This window comes from Miniopterus natalensis, chromosome 14 (genome assembly GCF_054644295.1).
Source record: "Miniopterus natalensis isolate mMinNat1 chromosome 14, mMinNat1.hap1, whole genome shotgun sequence".
In the NCBI taxonomy this organism is placed as follows: domain Eukaryota; kingdom Metazoa; phylum Chordata; class Mammalia; order Chiroptera; family Miniopteridae; genus Miniopterus; species Miniopterus natalensis.
Window position 1 is genome coordinate 26,589,608 of NC_142094.1, and position 24,429 is coordinate 26,614,036.

General features: G+C 38.2%; 1 protein-coding gene across 1 annotated transcript in view; it reads right to left on the reverse strand.

Moving 5' to 3' along the window:
* Positions 1-222: 222 nt before the first annotated feature.
* The window catches only part of REEP3 (receptor accessory protein 3), a 75,290-nt gene continuing 51,083 nt past the window's right edge, over positions 223-24,429 (reverse strand). Inside the window, exons 3-8 of the mRNA XM_087824401.1 lie at positions 21,924-22,000; positions 19,052-19,172; positions 18,765-18,878; positions 12,821-12,968; positions 4,307-4,452; positions 223-3,663 (exon numbers count right to left, since the gene is read on the reverse strand). Of these exons, the coding sequence (XP_087680527.1) occupies positions 3,607-3,663; positions 4,307-4,452; positions 12,821-12,968; positions 18,765-18,878; positions 19,052-19,172; positions 21,924-22,000 (663 nt within the window). The 3' untranslated portion in view covers positions 223-3,606. The remainder of the gene's footprint in view (positions 3,664-4,306; positions 4,453-12,820; positions 12,969-18,764; positions 18,879-19,051; positions 19,173-21,923; positions 22,001-24,429) is intronic.

The following is a 24,429-nucleotide window of genomic DNA, read 5'->3' on the forward strand; positions in this document are numbered from 1 at the left end:
CCTTCCCTTTCCAATGTCCAAATTTAACAATTCAGTGTTTCTTCTAATCTTATGGATGAGCATTCCAGAATGTATGTGGTTTTTGTAATTTGCTCTGTGATTTGTAATCTTAAGTGTGTGCATATGTTGTCCATTATTTAATCAAATCATACTTAATAAATAATATCAATTCATGTAACCCAACATATGTACTCTGACACAAGAACAAAAAACCAGCACAAGTTGTCACTAATAAAATGAGTTTATTTTATATTAAAGTTTTCAAAAACACAACTGTAAAATTACCCCTATATTAGGCCTAAAGATAGACTTTACAAAGAGTTCGCAAAACTGCTTTTTCTTAACTATTAAAGTACATAGATTTAAAAGGTTTTAGAAGGAAAAATGTTAATTCATGGTCAACATTTAAAGAATTAATACACATTAAATCTGCAGGATGCCTTGGAAGATTATATCTTAAAAATATTTAGAGAAAAAAAGCTGTATTTTCCTTTCAGAAAACTTTACTCTTAAATGCTGTTTATAAGAAATATACACTGAGCACCACACTAACAATGATCTCAAAATTTAACTACTAGTCTTGCAAGTCAATCAGCCCACATAGGAGAAAACAGGAAATTGCTTTCTAATACATATTAACTCCTAATAATCCTGATAAAATAAAAAATTTAGTCCATTACGATTAAACATACAAATTATTGATATTAAAGATAAGATACTATTGTATTGTTTTTGATAACACAAAAGTTCAAGCATTCCAGAAGCATAAACTGTGTTATTCCAAAAGAAAAAGAAAAAAAAAAAGGAAAGTAAATATATTTGCTTAACCAATGTCTTACAGAAATTTTAGAATATTTACATACTTTATAACACTGTAGAAATCTTTGGTGGTGATATATGGATTAAGTTCCCTGAAAATACTTTAATATTTTGTTCCATCAATCTATGTAGTCAAGTATTCGTAATTAGTCATGCTGGCAGTATCATTTTCTAGCCAAATCCACGTACATATAGTGAAATGTATGGAGGAAATCTGATGCAGGACCCAGGCAGGTTTACGTAATTAATTACTTAGCAATTAGGCTTATTTCTGGCTCATTTTTTATACCAGAAAAAATAAACTAAAGGATAGATCAATTCTTACTCCCAAACTCTGGAAATAGTTGATATTAATGAACAAGTTGAATGTATATATGATAAAATGGCTACAATTTCTGGATAAACTTTAACAGCTATCAAAATAGTAGCTTAAATAGGCTTGTGCAGCATCTGATGCCCATTCACCAAGTGGTGCTGGTGGGAAAGCAAGGCACTGTGGTCTGGGGATAAATTTACCTCTTCTAGAAGCAGGAAACTTAAAAGCAGAGAAACAAAACATGACCTGCTCTACCTTAAAAGAAACTAAAATGTATAACCTTATCACACAAAATTCAAAGGAAAGGGCATGCTACCATACATAAAAGAAGCAAAATTTAAGAAATGTAAGAAAAGGAGAGGAAGAAGGAAATGACAGAATAGCAAAATAATATCACCGTATTTAAGGAGGTAACCAGCAGAAATATATCGGAGGAAGCACTGTGGACAGATACGATTAAACAGAAGGACTTGCATTACCTCTTTGAAAATGGTGTTGTCTTTGATTAAATGTTTTGATTCTAGAAGTGCAGAGGGCTGCGTAATTCCTCCAATTGAGAAAAGTATGAGCTTACTATGATTAGAGAATAGGTATAATAATGGAATTGGACTTGAAAATGATAAAATGGTGCAAATCAGACCCCATAGGTAATGTTTTTGATACAAAGTCACTTACATGATCTTGCCAGGTAATTTGACAAGAAAGAAAGCAAGGTGTAGCATTTATATTGATAAGTCTAGGATTATGCAATATAAATAAAACTCTCTTCCAAGAGTTTATCACCAGAATTCATAGGAATTTTGAACACAAATTAAAGAGTCTTTCCAGAAATTAAGAGGCTAAAAATTAATTAGTCAAGGTAAAGTAGGTGAAAATACTCATAGAAATAAACTTTGGGAGAAAAGAAGTTGAATGAATTTTTATTTGTCATTAAATATCAAGAATGTGAGATAATCTAGAAAATATTTTAAGACCTGTGTCAAGAGAAGTGTCTGAATTATACTAAGGTAATCCTGAGTAAACATTCTGCTCTTTGCCAACACTCTGAAGAGGTTCTGAATACACACTGGCACCTGGCTTCATTTCTTAAAAGGTAGTAAGGTCGAAGATCTTAACAAATCTCTCTCTTTGTTTTTTCTTTTGGACAAACAAGTAGAATTGTCAAGTAAGTTACCTGAACAAGTATAATTGTACAAATTTCATTACTGATCACTAAAACCATCACCAGAAATCTATTGACTTGGGAGTTCATAATGCAACCTAAAAATCCCTCATAGTCCAGTGACTCAAAAATAGCTTGGATTAAGAAAAATGACATTGTTCTAGTATCTCTTCTAATAGCTTCTAATATGTGAGATTAACGACATCTGTATTTTGCATTGGCAACTATCTTCAGGAAATTATCTCATCCAGAAAAGAAGTGATTCAAGTGATTCTAGCTAATGCCAGATTTATTAATCAGAAGCACACATAAGTGCCAAGCTTGTGAATGGATTGGCTGTTAGATATTTTCATTAATTAGAAGAAACCTAAGTGCTACACTGGTCTCAGACTCTATTTTATAGAAGCTACCACTTTTAAAATCTGAGAATGTAACCAATGTTAATAAAAAACATGCTGAGTTCAACTACAATGTATAGCTAAGTACAGAAGAATGGTTAATGACCAAAATAATTTATCTGTAAGGAGATAATTAAAAATAGCTAAAAAAATTAGCTATATTTATACTATTAAAACCAGCAAATTTAACAAACAAAACCCACAGGAAAGGAGATGATGTAACTCAAGGCATAAATCTTACATGTCAGAATATGACAAATAATAAAGACAGTGTCAGCAAAACTTAAAATGTACAGTCATAAAATAAGTAAACAATTTTCAAGTGTGCAAAACTAGTCAGGAATAAAAGTGCTATGTGAATACCTGGTTTTCAAATATTTGTTTTGAAAACTTTCAGTTGATGGTGGGAAAACCATAAAGGATTAAAAAAGTAAAAATTTAAGAATATATAAAACATACTTTATCTCACATCATGCCCCTGTACTGTCACTGCTGGATCAGAGGCCTATTTAATGACTTTCCTCATGTGACAGCTGCAACATAAATGGAGGTAAACAATACAACACCACAAAGGCTGGTGTATCTTGAACCATAAAAAGACTCTTTTCAAGTATACTGTGGGTTTGTGTTTCCTCTGATATCCCAGGCACTCAATGTTGTTCATGAATTTGAAAATAGTTAACACAATTTTCTATTATTTCTGATATATATATTTTGCATAGCTACCTTTAGTAGTCAAGATTTGAATGAAATTGTTAAAGAAATAAAAAGTATTTAAGTTGATGAAAGTAAACCCTATCACCGCCACAATTTATTGCATTATTTTAATGTGTAAATCCTGAATATAACGGTTAGGAAAAAAAGTTGATGCGTTAGCATAATTTGTCTTGGGATACTTGAAGCACACATGGCTAAAAATACACCTGTGGTCTCTTCTTTACTCTATACTTCAGTGACCCATACCGTGCCTGAAGAGAGAAATGTGTTATTACAAATTAGATGATTACTTTTTGAAATTATTTAAGATTTAATAGTTCATAATCACAGTAATCACTTTTTAACTTTTCTGATATAAATAATTATTCTATAAGTTTGTCTGCAGAAGACAACATTGGTTCTATGTTGGATATATGCTGATTATTACCACTAATAACAAAAACACTAACTGTTATTATTTAGGTTTTGCTTGGTACACTGCTCACAGTAATCTGAGGCCATTCCCTGGAATCCTCCACTGCTTTATGGGCACAAAAACAATATATAATTACAAACTGTTACTATTTAATCCACATGTGCGCTGGTTCAAAGCAAACTATGTACTTAATTTTGTTAGTTGCTTTTTTTGCTTATGCGTAGGGCTAGTACTGGGTATTTATGACAATCATATCATTTGCTGTGTGACAGTGCCATTTTCTACGTATAGTGGAAGACTAGGAATTTCTAAATTTCCAGAGATCTGAATATATCTGATCTGAATAAAGAATTTTAAAAATAACTGGGGCTCTGCCATTCCAGTCCTTCATTTACAGATCATTAATATGCTGAATGATAATGCAGCAGGGAAATCCTTCAATATTAATCACTATGAAAACAACTCTGTAATGGACTGACCTCTTTGCGGGCCTTCACGCTTTTCACAGACTTCATGCTTTGTGATCTTCGAAGCCCTTTGTGTGTTACCATCTCGTCGTCTGAATATGGCCCGTCCGCTTCTTCATCTGTCTTCTCATCCCCATCTCTGAGCGGGATTCCATAACCTAAACGAGTTGTCAAGATCAGCACGTTTTGGTAAGAAGACGCCAGGCAGTGCCGCCTCTTAACTGCAGTTCTCTGCGTGGCCTGCATTTGCCCGGCTACTCCTCCCCCTTTTCCCTGCAATGTGCCCCTTGCACTATTCTAGACAAAGCTCACTCTCATTTCTTCCAGGAATTTTTCCCTGACCATTCTTTTTTACTGTGCATTTTTAAGAATAAATAAAAATAATTTTTGAGTAGGTCACACATTTATTTGTTCAAAAAAAAAAAAAAATCCAAGAATATAAATAGATATATAGTAAGAAGTCTCTTCCCGCCCTCTCTCCTTTTCGTGAATTCAAAAAAACCTAAGCAACTGTGTGTTTTGGTCTGTCACTTGTATCTTTGACTTTAGTTAGGAATTAAGGGTTTTCCGCACCCCACGTGGCAAACCTTTTGTCCAGATTAGGAATGGCAGGGTGAACTTCCACAGCCATATAAGACACAAAGGGGTTAGAATTTTGGGCAGGTGCACTGGGGGCAGGTGATAGAGCTGTTGAACCATCACTGCTGCAGCCGCTGAGATAAAACCCAGACAGGCTACAGTGATTAGAAACACCACAGGCTATGACGCCAGATGTTAGTCACAAAACGAGGCAGTGTCAGGAAGGGCAGTAAGAGATTGTGTGGCTGTGCTGCTGTGTGTAGCCACAGACTTAACATTAGCAAATACGCCGACCTCTGGGCTGTCAGGATGTCTGAGCGCATCCTGACGCTGGGGCTCAGGGACAAGATCGTTCCTATTTCTGAAGCAGATGCTCTCAAACTTTAGCAGATTATTACGAGTCACCTGGAGAACATGTTCGTTAATATGCAGATTGCTGGGCGTGAGACAAACCGAGATTCTACATTTCTAACCAGTTCCCAGGTGATGCCTGTGCTACTGGTGTAGCACCTACACTTCAAGAATCAGTGCCTGGATGGGGCAAAGGAGGGGCCCAAGTATAAGGCACAAGGCAACCAGAGCGCCAGGTTATAAAGACAGAGGTGAGGTTACAAGGCCCCATTAAGTTTCAAGTTCTCCTATTAAAAAGGACCACAGCACCGGCCAGTGTTGCTCAGTGGTTAGGGCGTCAGCCTGCGAACTGAAGGGTGGTGGGTTCGACTCTCAGTCAAGGGCACGTACCTCAGTTGCGGGTCCGCTCCCCACACCAGCTTGGGGTGCGTGCGGGAGAGGGAACCAGTCGATGTGTGTCTCACATCGATCTCTCCCTCCCTCCCTTCCACTCTCTCTGAAAAGCAATGAAAAAAAAGTATCCTTGCATAAGCATTAACAAAAAAAAAAAGGTGAGAAAAAACCAGCAGGTTTTCCAGGATCAGAAGGGGACAAGGGATGGGCTTCCTGTGTGTGAAGAAAAAGATACTAAATGTTCATTAATCTGCTCTCCCAGGACACTTAACTGGAGACTCACTAAGCAAACCACAAGTTGTTAATAAGCCTCTTAGTCTTGTAATAAGACAAATATCTTTGTATAATAAGCGAGCACATAAGACAAATATCTTTGTATTATTAAATTAGTACAGTTTTATGCTGCCAGATTTCTACACTAGAAATTAGGAAGGATTTGGGAGTAGAATCAGTCATTATTGAGGCCAGGATCCTTTGTTTTCCTGCAGCAGTCCAAGGAAGTAGGTTGTAGGGAGCAGAGATAGCATGTGCAAAGGCCCTGGGGCAGGGGAAGCATGAGGAGGCCAGTGTGGCCCAGGGAGGGGATGGGTTAGTAGTCCTGGGAAAACGCTCCTGATACAATATTAAGTGTGTGTGTGGGGAAATGTACATATAGAAACCAAAGAAAAATGTAAAAATGACCCCACTGCATCTCGTGGATGTGGGCTTTTAGATGATTTTAAGTTCATTTTTCCTTTTTTTTAAATCTGCCAAATTTTAATTTAAAAATTGTATTACTTCTACAATTGGGGAAAATAAACCAGAAAAAAATGTCTTCAGGTTGTCATTTCTAGATTTTTCTTATTGCTACTAACTTATATAATATTCCTGATCCCAATCTAATACAACTAAAGTAAAACAGAAAATGAGGAATTGAGTCAAAGAGGAAGCTCTGTGACCAGAAAGTTCCCCAAGGCCACAGATGGAAGCACAGACTACAGTTCAGAAAACATGACCCTTGATATTTTAATCGTCTCTTGTTTTATATGATTTAGGAATTGGAATTTCATTCAAAAGATGATTACACATAAATCTTACTCTTTCTGTGTTTCCTAATTTCAGTGAGAAAAATATTACTAGCTTTTAAAAAAAATCCTCACCCAAGGATATATTTTTATTGATTTTGAAAGAGAGGAGAAGGGGGAGTGAGAGAGAAACATCGATGTGAGAGAAAAAACATTGCTCGGTTACCTCCCATAAGTGCCCTGGCCCAGGATTGAACTGGCAACCTAGGCAAGTGCCCTGAAAGGGAATCGAACCCGCAGCCTTTCCGTGTACGGGGCAACGTTCCAGCCAACCGAGCCATATGGCCGGGGCCTTACTAGCTTTCTAATTACGGTTCCAGGGAAAGTGAGGACTTCATTCTTTCTTCTACAAATACTTGAAAAATTCTACTATGTGTGAGGCAGTGTGTTAAATCATGGGAATAAAATGACAAGAAAGACACAACTGTCATTTTCTACCCTAAGATACTTACAATCCAATAGGGGAGACAGACTCTACTGGGCATCAATCCTGTAAGAGATGCCACAAATGGAAGGTAAGGACGAGGTGCTACTGGAGCACACAGTAAGAGAACTCACTCAGCCCGGGGGCGGGGGACGTGGGCTGTGAAAGAAGACTTCTTGTAGGAGGTGGTGACTAAGAGAAATCCTGAAAGGCTCATGATTCTATAAAGCCAGCACATGGCGGAGTGGGAACAAGGCCGGGAGCTAATATACCACACGCTATTGAGTCTGGATTTCATCAGCGAGCAGTGGGGGAGGGCGGAGCACTGAAGCATGTTAAGCAGAAGGGTGACATGATAAGATCTGGATTCTTTAAAATATTCTTGCACTTTGGAGAATAAATCACAAGTGGATGAGACTGAAAGCAGGGGGGTTACTGCAATATGGTAGGTCGGAAATGACGAGGTCCAAGGAGTGAAGACAGAGAAAGTAGCCAAATGTGGGAGGTGAAATATTAAGTTTAACTTGGCAACTTAGTAAACAAATCCCCGCAGCCAAAAGAGGGGAAGGAGTCAAGCCAAATATCCTCACTAAAATATGAATTTTCTATTCCACTTCATACCTGGAAATGAGTATGCATGAAAATTTTGCTGTGAGTGCTAAAAAGAATGTTAGTCAATGTTATGTGAGTATTTAAAAGTCTTTGGAGGACGAGAGGGAGACCTGAGATTATGAGAGAATCCCAAATTGGGGTGCCGAATCGAGCAGGAACTCAGGGAGTCAGTTGGCTGAAAGGTTTATGGGTCTGCCAAGCCCGGGCAAGGTAACTGGTGGGACAGTGCTGGTTGGTGCCATACAAAGGCAATGCTAAGGCTGCTTTAAATCATCACTCTAGCCTGGAGAGAGCCCTCAGTGCGGTGCCTTCCACGCATATTCCTGAGAAGCAGTGACTGGGGGCCGAAGAATGGGGAGCCTGTGCTGCCCCCCCCCCCCCCCCCGGGCTGGAGGCCGCAGCTCTTGGGCTAGCTTCAGCCCACAGCTCTGTGACCATTTTAGAAAACTAGCAGATCCTTTTGCAAACTGACCTGGTTTTATTCACAGTTTGTACAGCTTAGAGTTGGCAGATTCTACGTTTTCTTTCCTTAAAATAGTCAGTATTGATCCAGTACTTAGCATGTACTGGGCACTGTTCTAAACAGTTTCCATGTATTAATGTAAGTGCAGAATCATCGAGAGTTTGGCTTGGAAGGAGCCTTAGCTATTGTGGTGGAAGGAGTCCTGGACCCATGTGAGGAGAAATGAGTACTTTGCCATCTATCAGCTGTGAGACCCGGAGCTGTGCCTTTCTCCAGGCCTGCTTTCTTATCTGGCAAGGTGGTGAGACAGATGAGACGATGAATGGGTTTCTATGTCAGTGCCAACTCCGAGCCAGCTGTCTGAGCCAGTGTGGGAAAGTGCCACAGTCCATTAGCAATGCCTGTCACCATGGGCATGGGAGCAGGGAGCAGGCATGTCACCTATTTGCCACCTTTGACTAAAGCATCTCTAAGATCCCTTCCTGCTCTAATTATTTGAATTCATGGTTTCAGCCCAAGTGTCTCACTAAATGTAGCCTCATTATAAATTAAAAAGAATAAAAATTAGCTTAGGAACCTTGGATACCTCATTTCTGTCACTGAGTATGTAGCCTTTAATAAATAGTATAATCTCCTTAAGTCTCAGTTTGTTCATTTACAAATTTAGGAAAAAATACTTAACCTGCATAGTCATCTTAAGGATTAAATAAATATGTAAAGCACCTGAAATAAATTAAAAAATCTCTGTATGCACTGGTATTAAAATTGAATGCTGAACCACTTGCAACTAATATGGGGGCAGTGGGTTCTTTGCAGATATTTCCACTTATCAAAATATGATGTTCTTTCAAGGGACGTGAACTTCATGTTCAAGGCGTCCATTGTCTTACAAGAAAGCATGCGGAGGGAGCTCTTTTTCCTCCCATATTGACAACATGCAGATTTGAATAATTTCATCAAAGCAGGAGGACTTCTCTGAATCAGCTAAACTCCAGCTACTCAGAGCAGGGCATGGTGAGTTTTCAAAGGGAACCGCTTTTCCAGATATTTGAGTTTGCTTGTGTGAACTATCAGAGCTTCTGAGCTAAATGTACTGATCACATGAACCAGTAAACAGACTTTGCAATGTGAATGTAATTCTCACACTTAAAAACCAACCAATTTATTTATTTTTTTCTTGAGGAATTTTGGAAATAAATGAAATAGAAAAAAATTCATGATAAAAAAATGAGTACCTAATTATTTTTCAAAAGGGAGTGCTGTTGTTTTATTTCTAATTTTCAGTGATAGGTTGAATTTTTTCCAAAATCATTAAAATTCTACTCAGAGCTAAACACTGTTAATATTTTAGTAACATCCTCCCAGACTCTCTACTCTGTATGCTCATTTGAAAAATAACTACGTATATTAATGCATTTCATCTATCTACTGTGTCTCTATGGCCCAGGATTATAACCACTGTTCCACTGTTATTGTTTATTCTCCCACAATCTGGTTATATTTTCATGTCAGTAAGTAAAACTGACATTATTATTTTTCACGGCTAATAAACCACCTTTCTGCTTAACCATTTCTCTTAGGTATTTGGTTTGTTCCAACATTTTGTTATTATAAACAACGAGAGGAACATTCTTGTACATGCACCTTTTTGAACACTGTGGGATTACTTCCTTACGGCGTATTTCTAGAAGTTTCTTGCTTTAGAGAGGATAAACTTTGATAATTATTTTGCCAGATTACCATCCAAAAGGATTATTCCACTTTAAACTCTCATAAAAAGTATATGACTGTTTGTTTCCCAACATTCTTGTAGTGGTGGTTTTGAAACATGTCCACAAATTCTGACACTCTTCTCTTGGGACACTGGCTCTGGGAGCCTTCAGCTGCCAGGTGAGAAGTGCAGTGAGCCTCAGAGACCATGGAGAGAGAGAGATGCCCGAGAAGCCCCAACTCCACTGCTTTTCGGGGGGGGGGAAGGGGGAGGAGAGGGGGGAGGGAGAGAGAGAGAGAGAGAGAAATATCGATGTGAAAGAGACACACTGATCGGTTGCCTCCCACATGCGCCCTGACGGGGACTGGGGATCCAGCCTGCAACCGAGGTAGGTGCCCTTGACCGGAATCCAACAGCAGACCCGAGCGACCGAGGGCCATCGCTCTAACCACTGAGCCAAACGGGCGAGGGCAGCCCCAACTGTTTTAGCCTGTCTCTTTCCAGCTCAAACAGCAGCCTTGCGAGTGAAGAAGCCTTTCCGATTATGACTCCACCTCCGCTGCTGTTTGACTGTAGATGCAAGAACTGCCTTGCTGAGCCCCAGTCACCACCCACCCCGGGTTATGAACAAAATAAATGACCACGATTTTTAAAAAAGTCACTGTTTGGAGGTAACTAATTACACAGCAATAGACAACTAGCTAGTTACAACAGAGCACTATTAATTAAAAATATTTTTTGCCAATCTGGTGAACAAAAATTATTTGAGGCTAAATATATTTTTCATCTATTAATTGATCAGGTGTATTCATTGATAAAATTGACAATAACTGGCTTGTAAGGGTTCTTGCCTTTCCCCTTCCCTTATCTGGTAGAAAAATCTCTCAAACTTTTCCCTTACATTTTCTGGTTTTGATGTCATGCTTAAGAAGTTTGATCTATCCTGGGAGTATTAAAATACTCCTACTATATGGTTTAATTTCTTACCTTTCAGTCTTAATCTTTTCAAAATTTATTTTGATCAGAGGTTTGAGGTAGAGGTATAACTTCATTCCTTATCCCACCTTCTAAGCCCAGTAGTTATCCTAGCACCACTTTTTAATCTTTCTCCCACCAATCTGAAAAGCAGCCTTTCTCATTAGATAAATTCCATGTATATCCAGACTCAAGACTCTCTAGATATCTATTACTATCTTCTCTTCACTGATTCCTCTCCTGGAACCATTCTACTTTATTAAAAATATCGTCGAGAGAAAGTTTTGGTTAATTTTTTTTCTTTAGGGAAGAAAACTCATCATATATACTATTCTGTAGGAAAGTTGGGTAAAGTAATGCATATTAAAATTTTAATTTCATAACTGAACAAATACCCTTTTTTGTACTGTCACCACTTACTTCACATTTTTATAAATCTTCAGTTATTTCAATTTCATGGTTTGAACTTTAACAAAAGAACTAAATAGCACCTCACTATCTTAAAATACTTTAGCCACACCATTTTAAATTTAATAGATGAATACCATAAAAATAGTATTAGGGATTTTCCTATATATAATCCTGTTTTCATTTAAAAAATTGGAATATAATTCTTAAACCAATTCTAAGGTATAATTATGAATAAATTGCTGATAAAGGCTCAGATAACTGGTCCAAATCAGCTAAATAATACAGCAGACCCCATAATCAAAACCAGTATACCTAATATTAAGAAAATGCCCATATTGGGAACTACTTTTACATTATTTACGTATTAAGGATGATGGTTTAAAGTTCAGTGGTTCCTCACTCTTAAAGATATTACTACCTTAATCAATGGCCAATGCTCCCTTACTACCTCTTAGATAATAGCCACCAACTTTGTAGTTTCTCATTCGAGGGAGAGCTTAGAAGAAAGTTCACTATTTTTCCTCAACGAGAAGAGACTGTTATTTTATCTTTCAAATTGGTTTCATTATTTTAAAAATATTTACTTATTTGTGATTTTAGAGAGAGAGAGAAGGGGTGGGTAGAGAGTGAGAGAGAAACACCGATTTGCTGTTCCACTTATTTAAGCATTCATTGGCCGATTCCTGTATGTGCCCTGATCGAACCCACAACCTTGGCGTATTCAGATGAAGCTCTAACCAACTGAGCTACGTGGACAGGACCAAATTGGTTTTAATTATAAAGGATGACTTTTAATCTCCCTCAAAAGAAAACTCCTACTTAAAAAACAAAACCATCAAGTAGCCCTGTACCTTATGGACTTAATAATACATTAATAAGACAGGTCCTGAAGATCTCAGTTCTCAGCTGAGCCTTGAACTAAAACTTTCTTATATGTGATAAAATGACTAAGGAACGATGTCTTCTTATTTATGTGTAAGATAATTTTTTTTATTAAAGTTTAGGATATATCAACTATGACATGCTCAGGATTTACATTAGAATATGCCTACAAGTTCGTTCTTGAACTAGAAATACATGTAATTTCAACACATTTTCCACTGGAGTAATCCTACTTTCAAATTGAGTCATCTTTTGTCACCCACTTAAAACTTTTTATCTTGTGAGTCAATATCCTTATTTGTTCAGAGTACTTATAGTAAAGAATGTTTAACTATGAAACTCCTTAGATGTCACTACAGTTTAAGGACAGGGAGTACTGATCGCAGGTCAAAACTAGTACGGGCGGTGGGGAGGTGCTGGTAACCACGCCCAAGGCTTCTGAAAACTCGTGGCAGCACAAACAGCGACCGCTACTTTCTTAACTGGATTATCTCCAGAGTCAACAAGAGGCATGCACTAACCACAGGGAAGTGAAAGCTCAAAAATACAAGCTTAAAAGTAAATTCTGTCTACCCAAATTCAGTTACCAGGAATTATTTTCTACCCATCTTGACTCCAAATCCCAGTTGTGAAAGAAAGACGTATTGAAACAGAGTCCCACCTGCTGCCTCACCGGAGGCCGGCTTGCTTCTCTTTTTCGTTTCTGGTAGAGGCGGGTACGGCCTCTGTGCCCCGTGCTCATCCCCTTGGATGGCTGTCAGGTCGTGCATGCTGAAACTCCGCAACCGCTCGGTGATTGCCCCTTGGCTCTATTTAACAGAGAGGTCACAGATCCAAGAAAGAAAAGCACAGTTTAAAATATTTCGTATGCTTACACTGAACATTTCCCCCAACATTTTATCATGAAACTTACTCACTTTATTATGAAACTCAGAAAAGTTGAAAGAACTGTATAGTGAACACCATAGATCACTTACATTTTTTATTTTATTTTATCACATATCTGTCATGTATCCATCCATCAAATATTTTTTAATGCATTTCAAAGTGAATTGTAGGCATCAGTCCATTCCACCCCCAAGCATTTCAACTTTGTATTTAAACTTAAAGTGTAAAAAATGTATAATGAGCTCACTCTCAGGGTAAATAGCGCCCATAATTTTGCTCTCTCTTAAAACTAGCACTTGGGGCTTAAGTTTATGATTTAGAAGAACTCCTTAAAGACAGATACTGGTTTAAGCTAAACTAAGTCAGGAGTGGTAATGTCTCTACCTAGAACAGGGTTAAAAACATTTAAGAGCCTAAGAATCTTGGATGCAAAATGACATTCTGTTAATGAATTCACTCTCTGGCAAGGCCTATCTAGTACTATGCAATTTGACTTTGTCATCTTTTTTTTTTTTTTTTTAATATGTCTTTATTGACTTCAGAGAGAGGAAGGGGCAGGGAGAGATAGAACATCAATGATATGAGAGAGTCATTGATCGGCTGCCTCCTGCACACACCCTGCTGGGGATCGGCCCGCAACCCGGGCACGTGCCCTGACTGGGAATCGAACCGTGATCTCCTAGATCCTAGGTGGATGCTCACCCACTGAGCCACGCTGGCCGGGCTGACTTTGTCATCTTAACAATATGGTAGACACTGAACACAAGTAGATATTTAAATTTAAATTAACTAAAATTAAATAAACTAAAAATCTAGGTCTTTAATTGCACTAGCCGCATTTCACATGTTCAGTAGCCACATGTGGCTGGTGGCTACAGTATTTGATTATACAAATACAGGACACTTCCATCACTGCAGAAAGTTCAATGATTACATCATTGTACAGCTCAGAAAGGGGCATTTCTGAGCCTTTCAGACATAATTAGATTTCCCCTCAAAGTATAAAGCTTTGTAAAGAGAAAAAAAATAATTTCTAAATTTACTCACTTTGAAAATTTACATAGCATATAGATGACTCATTTCTTATTTATAGCTGGATTAAACATATTCTTCTAGTGGTTTTTTACAGTTATTTCTCCTCACATATGTCTCAGTTTATGACTGCCTTTAGTTATAAAGTTACCATAGAAACTCATCCATAATGGTTTATCTCTAAATTTCAAAGCCTACGGCACTACAAACATTTGAAGGTTATTGCTAACATGTATTTTACACTGAAGGAAAAGGTCTTGATTCAGCTATTCTGAGTCAGTGATATATTATGTCGAAACCAAATGCCTTACCCCACTTAAGCTTTGTAGTTCTACTATAATTTTTTTGAATTGTGAAAAGAAATTATTTCATTAAAGGGTCTGTATCTTCAATAAAAATAACTGGGTTCCACACAGCAGTCTCAGCTGATAAGGAGAAAGAAAGTTACCAGCCATAAGGATTTTCTATATCCCAGCATTTTATACCCTATTTTCTGCAGAATTGCATGGACACTGTGTATGTTAAAATTGATCCTAAAAATCAAAGAGAAAGTAACAGAAAGTTTATGATGTGAATGTAAACATCAAAGTAATTAAAGAAGTATTCTGTAGAATATTTTACATTAAGGCTGATCACCAGTAGCAGAAATGTTCCTAAACCCTTCACTGGCTCAAAGTTCTCGGGGTTTGAATCTGGATGGACCCAGAACATCCACTTAAGAAACTGAGAACACCACAGGGGTTGACTGGATGGAAGGGCTGGGTCCACATCCAGCACCATGAAGCTCTGGGAAGAATTCTTCAGCTGAGAAAGAGCTCTCTAAGCAGTCCCCACACAGAGCTCATTTACATCCAAGGGCACTAGGACGTCTGAATGTCTGCTCAGGTATCCAGATACATGGTTGGCATTTGTGAAAAGGGACCCTTTTTTTTACACCCAAACAATTCTGCCTTAAAAGGTTTTCCTTTGGAAAAAAAAAAAAAAATTATGCCTTTGTTGAAATAACTTTATTTCTTGGTTAAACATCACATTAAAATTATATTTTGTGTTAAATAAGGGGAATTTATTGTGCTTTTCAGCACCTTTGTATAAAACCTTCAATCTATTATCTTCACATTTTAATTAAGAATTTAAAATCATAATCAGTAATGCTTTATAAGCTTACAAGCATATAAACAATCTTTTAAAGAACGATTCTTACTATACTGCTCAGTAATGAACAGCCATTAAGCTCTGTTTCTGCTGATCCTGGACATACCACATTATAATTGCAGATAAGGCTAGCTCCCAGGTTTTAGGGAAATCTCTTCTCCCTCTGGACAGTCAACAATTAATCTGATCAAGTCTAGAACAGAATTGACTGCATTTGCATTAAGTGAATAATATATTTTAGTGGCTTTAAGATGAAACAAAATATGTTTATTAAAGAATATTTATAATGGAGAAAAACGTACAGAAGAAAAATTATTTGTAATCCACCACCAAAACTACCTATACATATTTATATATCCTTTTAGCTTTTTCTGACTCATCCTTTCTCAACCTCAGCACTACTGCTATTTTGGGAAGGATAATTTTTTGTTGTAGGGAAACTGTTCTGTAAACCGTAAGACACGAAGTGGTATCCCTGGTTTCTACCCCCAGAGGCCAGTAGCAGCACCTGAGTTGTGACAATCCAAAATGTTTCCAGACATTGCCAAATGTCCCTTGGGAGGCAAAGTCAACCCCACTGAGCACCACTCTTAAGAGATATAAGGGGTTTCAGAAGTCAAGTTTCACTCCTTTGTTTTATGGGTAAGAAAATGAATACTTAAGAGAGATCAGTGATGATTTGCCTCAAACATCATGGCTAATTTGTGGCAGGATCAGGGCTAAAAAAATGCAGATAACCTAACTGCTAAGGAATTACGGAATTCATTATAACATTCTGCTTCCTAGACAATAGGGAAACAGTATGACCTTATTCCCCCATTGTCTGAACAACTGCTTTCTTTTTTAAACTGCTAATAAGCAGCTAAATATCCTCAAATCTTTTCACAAACAAAGCCACTAAAGCAGACAGCAAGATGTCAGGATCTCTGACCTAATCATGAACACTTAAAGTCAATTAGAGTTCATCAATTTTACCTGTAAGGAAGGCTCTAATTTCTGTGATGATTGATTTTTTGAAAATAATATCTGCTAAATAATTCATCAAAGGCTGCCAGAGAAAATTCTAAGAGATGGTTAATATGACTAACAGTCATATTAACTTGCCCTTCATCCGGCAGTAGTGTTCATCTGCACAAAAGCCACCTGCATTTCTCATGTGAAAAGCTACGGAATGCTGAACATCCTCAGCAAAATCCTTGAAGGTCCTTCATATGTTTATGCTTTGCTCAGCCAAAATAAACTCGTACACTGACCTTGTGAACAGATGCCTGGTAATGAGGTCATAGAACTGAGTAACATTTTCAGAAAATTGCTTTACGGTGTAATAAATGCTCTATTAGATTCCCATTTTCATCTCTAACATGCTCAGGCGGTTCAACCTGGGAAACCTAGTCAGGGGCATTACTAATATTTAAAGGTCACACCAGGAGTCCAAACATTTTTAGCCTGAAGGGTATTTTTAAAAAACTATATATTGTAAACATTTTAAATAATTCTCAAATCCTACTACTGGCTTTTGCAGTTTCTCCTCAAACTTGACCTATTTCCTATTTCAGTTTCAATTTATTCCTCGGCACGAAGTGTCTGGTTCAGTGATTCTTCCATCACGGTGTCTTTCTTTGACATCTCCAGAGATGAGATTAATTTCACCTATTTTAAAGCAGGTACAGTACAACTTGAAGCAAACAATGTTACCACGATGTTACGTTCAGCATATTTAATGACTACTTCTAATGAATAAAATCCAGGATGGCTGAAGTCAACCTTCCTGTGCTCACGCTGAGAACGGCAAGGGCTGCCTCCTGTACAGTGACCTTGATAACAAAAGGATCATGAAATCACAAACAAGAAGGGAAAGTTCTATAAGGAATTCAAATTATGGGATAAGTGTTTGTCTTGCAGTGGCCACTTAGATGATTTTTATGCTCCCTGCTTCCTGCCTTTGAAGGGAGGAGGTGGTTTTAAGTTGTTAAATATATAAATAAAAACAAACAATGAATCACAAAAAAGAAAGACAGAGAAGCACGGGCATAGTACCACTTTTACAGCCTTTCTACAGAGAGGTATTTCTGTGAGATAACGCTTATTTTGACTATACAATTCCTAGTTGATGAATGTTGGATCTCCTGGATGAACTTTTTTAGTAGATATGGAAACCACGAATGCATTTTCATTAAGCGAGAAATAAAAAGCAAATGCACTTCTTCTAAAATGGAAAGCAATCCTTAAAAAGCTGAAAATTTTGCTATTTTAGTATCTGTTTATATCTATACTAACAAAAACCTTTAAAAGCCAATAAGAGGCAAACTACACTAAAGTGCTGGTCATTAATAATCATTAATAACAGACTTGGTCTTACATGTATAGTGCTGTATGGTTAATGTTTCCACTTAACCCTCAATGTAACACTTCTAGCACATAATGTCAATTTTTTATCTTGTTGATGTAATACTTGAGCCAAAGATCAGTCTGAAACGAGAATTCCACTTGACATTTTACATCCCTTCACCATTGCTATTATAGAAAATCACCACTTAACTAGAATATTTATTTCCATAGCATTGTTGTTGTAGTTCAAGATAAGTAAATTTTAAAAGCCTAGCTCAAAAGCTAAGCAATAAAAAGCAAATGCACTTCTTTAGTCTCAATTTAACTTGACAGCAAACAAACTCAAATTTTCCCTTGAATTGAGATAGACACATGATATTGATGTTTACTGGGCTCCTCCTACATTCTGGCAAGCACTGTGCTTTTATACATGCTCTCACAGATAGGTATATTATCCCCATTGTATACGTAAAGCCACTGCAGAATACAGAAGTTAAGTAAATTGTCGATGGTTATTTAGAAAGTCACACTCAGCACTTTTTGGGTCTGAAGCCTGTTTTCTTTCCATATACTACACACCAAAATCAATTATGCGATCACATTTAAAATAAACCACACTAATTACTACATGCAAAGAAATCCAAAAGCCGCAATGCAAGTTTTCACAGAAGGCATTCATTTGATAACTTGGCTTGCAAAACACAACACATGACATTAGTACTGGCTACATAAAATCTCAAGTTTTAAGAACAGAATTTTTTTTCATGCCTTATTTTGAATAGTCAGTTACCTCAAATTGGTTGAAGTAGGCGTGCAGAAGTAAGCCAGAAATCCTACCAAGATATTGCCACCAAGAGAGAGAACGCCAAAGACAGAGAGAGAGAGAATGGTCATCTTTACTAAAGGTGATTCACTCAAACTATTTTAAGGTTATAAAGTAGGAAAGCTATGACAAAATGACATTTTCCGGTACATTTTACTTATTAACTTAGCTCTCATTTTGTGATCAATTATGAGTTTAAAAATACTTATAGAAAATGTGTAAAAGTGCTTCCAGAATGATCTACGTGTTCTTCCCAGTAATACAAGAACAAACAGAAAGCAAAATTCTGCCAACATTTTACAGTGGTCTGAAATAAAAAGCCACCCTACTTTGTCCGTTGACTTAATGTGCCACTGGATAAAAAATGTAAATGAAAAATTACCTTCACTGCTGCAGTAACAGCAGCAGTAGCTGCCAAGTTTAAACCTTGCCGCCCAAAGTTCACCATCGTCTCATAGCCTCGTTCCTTTGCTTGTACAATATAATCATCAATCTCCTGGGGAAAGACCCCAAACACACAGATATTAATTTTATTCAAGTATAGTGTCCAGAAGCCAAAAAATAGGACTCCCCCCCATAATGTAATCATTTCACAATTTTTGTAGCATAAAGCATGTGATCATATACATGTCTAACAAATGATTTGTGGAAATAATTTATGTATCTTACCCTTTCCTTTGAAGAAAGAAGTGGATGAAGGAACTTTCTATATATTAAACTTGCTCCTTTGGTATAGGGGGAGAGCAGCCATATGACAAAAGCAATCTTAAGTTCATAGTACAGGGGGAACCTAACAAGAAAAAATTTAGAGGGGAAAAAAAAAAGCCTATGAACATAAACTACAGACAATGAGCAGTAACAAGAAACTTTTTAAAAAGTTCAGTCGCTATGTTACGTTTTCACATGTAAAAGTAAGAGAGCAAAGAAACACCTACGTTTGAACGGACAAATTAATTTCGTTAAATACAGATCAGTTAACGAAAGAGCAACCTGATCCCTGCAGAGATTCACACCTTCTAGTCGAGAGTCTTCATCTGAAGCAAGCAGAGGGCAGCTGCCACTGAGTGTGGCAGTTCAGGGGACACAGGCGGCATTGAAGCAGGCAGAGCCCGCTGCCATGGCAGTGCCCGATACGCCGCCAATGAGCAGGACTTAGATTTATACGCTCCAGGTGTACAATGTGAGCCCAGGTACACACCTCCTTCTCAGAACTCCCAGAAAACTTCCCCTCCCTTATTTGGCCAGAATTCCAGCACTTTGCAGACCTAAATCATTCACTTGCAAAAGAAACGCAATTACCACTGTGGTAGACTGGGAGTTAGGGTCAGGCCTAACCCACGGCCCTTTCCGTGCCACTCTGCAGTGCCTTCCCTGTAGGCTGAGCACACTTCCCCAAGCAGAGACGTGGGTTTAATTAACCGCACGGCCTGCTTTTGCAAACAGAGTATGAGTGTCATATGTCGCATGCAAGGAGAAATTTTAAATGTCTTTTGACTCCCTCATCCCCAACCAACCTCTTGCTTTAAACTTTTGCTTTTTAACGTGACAAGTGCTTCTTCAGCCTTGATCCCAAAACACAAAATAGTCAAGCCCAGCAAAGCAGCAGCGACCATGTAACCCTCATGTATTTTGAGCAAGAAATAAATGTTTTTCTAACTTATGATGCTTTTAGGGTTGTTTGCTGCCACAGCAGGTTACCTAACACGGCACGAGGGGATCAACATTCTGTGGTCAAAGCAGCACTAATATACACAACAACTGAAAAACCTGGACCCTTCTGAGAGACAGGTGGGGATCAGGCGGTGAGGAGCGACGGCTGACGGCTGTGTGGTCAGCAAAGGGTCTCTGCGACAGGGTAATCCCAGAGGAATTTCTAGATTTTCACCGCTTGTGACAAATGTTTCCTACATTGTCCAGTTTTGTTTTGTTTTAATCTTCACCTGAGGATATGTTTTTATTGATTTTTTTTTTTTTAAGAGAGAGAGGAAGGGAGAGAGAGGAAAAAAACATCGATTGGTTGCTTCCTGTAGACACTCCGACCACAGACTGAACCCACAACCTAGGTATGTGCCCTGACCAGGAATGAACCGGCAAGCTTCTGGTGCACAGGATGACACTCCAGCCAGCTGAGCCCCCTGGCCAGGGCCAGTTGTTTTTTTTTTTAATATATCTTTATTGATTTCAGACAGAGGAAGGGAGGAGAGAGAGAGAGAGAGAAACTTCAATGATGAGAGAGTCATTGACCGGCTGCCTCCTAAACTCCCCTCAACTGGGGATCGAGCTGCCATCCGGGCATGTGCCCTGACTGGGAACTTAACTGGGATCTCCTGGATCCTAGGTTGATGTTCAACTGCTGAGCCATGCCCGGCGGGCCCTATTTTTTAATAAAATATGCTATATTTGCAATCAGAAAAAACTGAGAAGTTTTTAAAGAGAACTCTGACACTTAAGAGACCTCGCATGATTTGGAATCTGTGTTCTGCCACTTAAACACAAATAGACAGAAAACCCTCTCCCAAACCCCTCTACCACAAAGGAAGAGCAAGACGGATGGAAATCCAGTACAGAGAAGTTCATAAATAAGGGCAGGATGCTAAGAACATTTAAATCTGATGACTTGTTTTTTTCCTAGCAATCCAATGTGACCTAATGTACCGTGAGAATATGATGAGAGCAGCCAGGTCAGAAAGACAGTTTAAGAAGAGAACAGTAAACGACCGAAACAGACACAAGAGGGAATTGGAAGCAGCAACTGATCAGAAGCAAGTAAAAGGAATGGTGAAGTTCAAATTGATACCTATATGAGCAACTGACTGATTTTTTTCAGCTCATTTAGTAGCCTGGGAAAGAAGTAAAGAAGAGCAACTGGGCTCGTTTAGGCTGAAGGTCTGTGCAGCAAGTGCAGCTGAAGATACCGGCAAGGCAGTGAGTCTGCGGGTTCTGCAAGGAGGACTTCTCCACGTGATGGCAAGAGTTAGATGGAAATGAGACGCACTGCTGAAACGCAGCACGAGGAGATTCAAGTTGTCCCATTAAGTATTTACTCCTCAGTAAAATGCTAAATCCTTGAGGATATAAACACGCTTTAATTTTGTCCCAGAGGTTTGGAATAGAGCAGCCTGGAGCTGGTGGTCAGTGGGTGTCCCCGTGGATGTGACCCAGTTTGAATGTAGGTATGAGTTTTAAGGATGGGGAGGGAGTGCTGTGGGGGTCAAAAGACAAGTCTTTTATGAAGTGATAACGAAAAATAGCCTGAAGACATCAGCGTGGAAAAAAGATAATGATAACCAATTCCTCCACTCCAGATCCTGGGAGATGCGTGGGAGAGGGGCAGGGAGTGGCACAGGAAGAAAGAGATGCCTTTATTCGAGGGACTGTAGGAAAAGTAATGTTCTTATGGGGAAACCAGATCAAGAAAATGAGACATTGGATAATCAGGTAACTTGCTGAAATTACTTCCTTAAGCACAAAAGCAGGGTAAGAACTCAGGACACCTGCTACCAAGTCTACAGTCTGGTCCTTTCTCAATACTAGAACTTACCAAGCAACTGTTTGATCTGCTACTGTTTCAATCACAGTGTAGAGAGCAAAAACAATCCAGTACATCATCCATCGAACCTGCAAATAATAAAAATACTCATGAAATAACAGAGTAAAATGATTTGTAACTCTGAATACTTATGTATATCTCATATATATATATATATATATTTCTAAATATATAGTATGTTGGATCAAATGCAGAAGGCGACGGTTTAATTTTCGACAGGTTTCTTTCATGTTTCAGCTCCTCGCAGCACTATACCAACAGTCCTGGGATACAAGAATCAAAGAATTACATATCCCTGGGCCTGATACAAATTAATATAAAGATCTGAACGAAAGACTTGGAAAAATAGGGTACAGTTCTCTTAACTAAAGGAAAGTTCTTTAAAAGATCTTATCTAATCCTTCTTTTGGAAAACTATTAGCTATTTATTATATAAATAACACTGTATAATATGGTATGACATTTAATCTGTATTAGTTTTTTAAACTTTGCATTCCTATTGTTTTCCTCATATATAGAAACTTTTCAGAAACCAAAGGACAGTCCTGGATTTGTTACACCCACAATGCTAGTCACTCACTTGGAAAGTCTCAGGTGAGCGTCTTTGTTCTTTTGCCCCACAAATAAGCCCGTCGCTTCTCATGCGTCCGTCTCTTGCTTCTGCTCCATTACCACGATGGTAGTTACACAGACTGAATGTCTGTGCCCCCCCCAAATTCATGTTAAAATCCTAAACCCAGATGTGTACTAGGGGGCGGGGCTGCTGGGAGGGGATCAGGCCATGAGGGAAGCGCCCTCAAGAATTAGTGTCCTTTTGAAAGGGCCTGCAGAGAGCTCTCTCCCCCTTCCCCAATGAGGGCACAGCCAGAGGTGAGGGTGTCTGAGCCAGTTCCTTTCAGGGCTCTCTCCCTCTCCTGAACTCCGCACAGGGATGTCGGAGAACAATATCGCCATCTCTCCCAGCAAAGGGGAGGTTTAAATTAAACTCTCTCATAGGAAGTTTAGCAGACTTTCAGAAAAATAAATTACTTAAGTCGGTGCTTGTTATTCTTCATTATTTCACATATTCACTGCTTCACAATTTCACAACCATCATTTTGATTGTGATCTTCCAAGTGGAAAATGACAGTAAATAATACTCCAAGGAGGGTCATGATCTGCCTCTTAACAGGCTTGAGTGAAGGAGAAGGGACCATCCAGGCAGTACCTGGTGGGCCGCCCTGACAGACTGGTTCTTATTAGAGCCGCTACACACCCCGCAGGTTTCAAAAGCGCCCCTGCTTCAGCAGAGTCAAGTGCTGCCTCAGTTTTCAAGTAAAACTGTCAAATTAATTTTAAAACCCACAAAATAACTGCTTTAAAGTATATAAAATCTAGCTCTCAAAAAGCAAAACATAAATTTACTTAGGTTGTGAGAACATTTAGAAATGTCAAAAATAAAAAAAAGGAGAAAAAGAAGGAAAAGAGGGGCGTGCTTTTTCAGTTAAATACATCCGCCGACCACCTGACCCCAGGCTTCTCCCAGGTATCTTCCCGGGAGACTGGCTGCACTTCTACATAAGCAAAGCTCCACAGTTTTAATAACCTCTAATTAATAAATTCTTTGACAATATACTCTCTTAACCTTATGGAATTTTTGTTTTCCTTATTAGAAATATGGACTTCAAATATAGTTGAATCCAAGCAACGGTTAATTGAATTCAGTGTGCGTGTGTGTGTTTCGTGGGAGCAGCCACAAAGAAAGTTAACCTTGAAAAGATATTACTTCCTTCTTTCCACTAATGGATTTGGTTGGGATTTTACACCAAATGATTACTCAGCAAAGCTTTTATTAAAGCTATACCTCAAGGCTGCTCAGCCTACTGTTTAAGGTTTTGCCCAAAGGAAAACCAGAAAGAAGTCAAGGTTAAGATGTAAGACAGAAAGAAGTGGGCAAGTCACTGAATTATACGTACAATTGAAAATATGTGATGATAAAATATTTTTTAGATCAGCAGGAAACATCAATAACAAAATGTAGCACTAAAACAAACAAACAAAATGGTAGGAAAACAATCACACTGATAATCTTGTAAATGGATGTAACCAAATATAATGGAAATAAGTGCTATTAAAATATCATGCAAATAAAGGTCACTCACTTAACAGGGAACTTTAATAAATCACTATCCACCTTTTAAGTTACTGGGAAAAAAGATTACTGACATCATCTTTATTGGTAAAAATTGATGTTCTTGAAAAACTGGGAGCAAATAGTATTTCTTTCTAGTTCAGAAACAACTGGTAAAATCAACAAACTGTGGTTGAGGTATCTTTATAAGATCAATGAGTAATAAGAAATCGGTGCCCAACTTTTTCTTAGGTGTCTTTTTGATCTCGGGGAACTGAATTATCCAACAAGGTGAAGCTTATACCGATAAACACTAAGATGGACACAAACACACACACTCTTCCATATCATACATAATGTAGGCAATTCTTAAGGACTCAAGGGGCA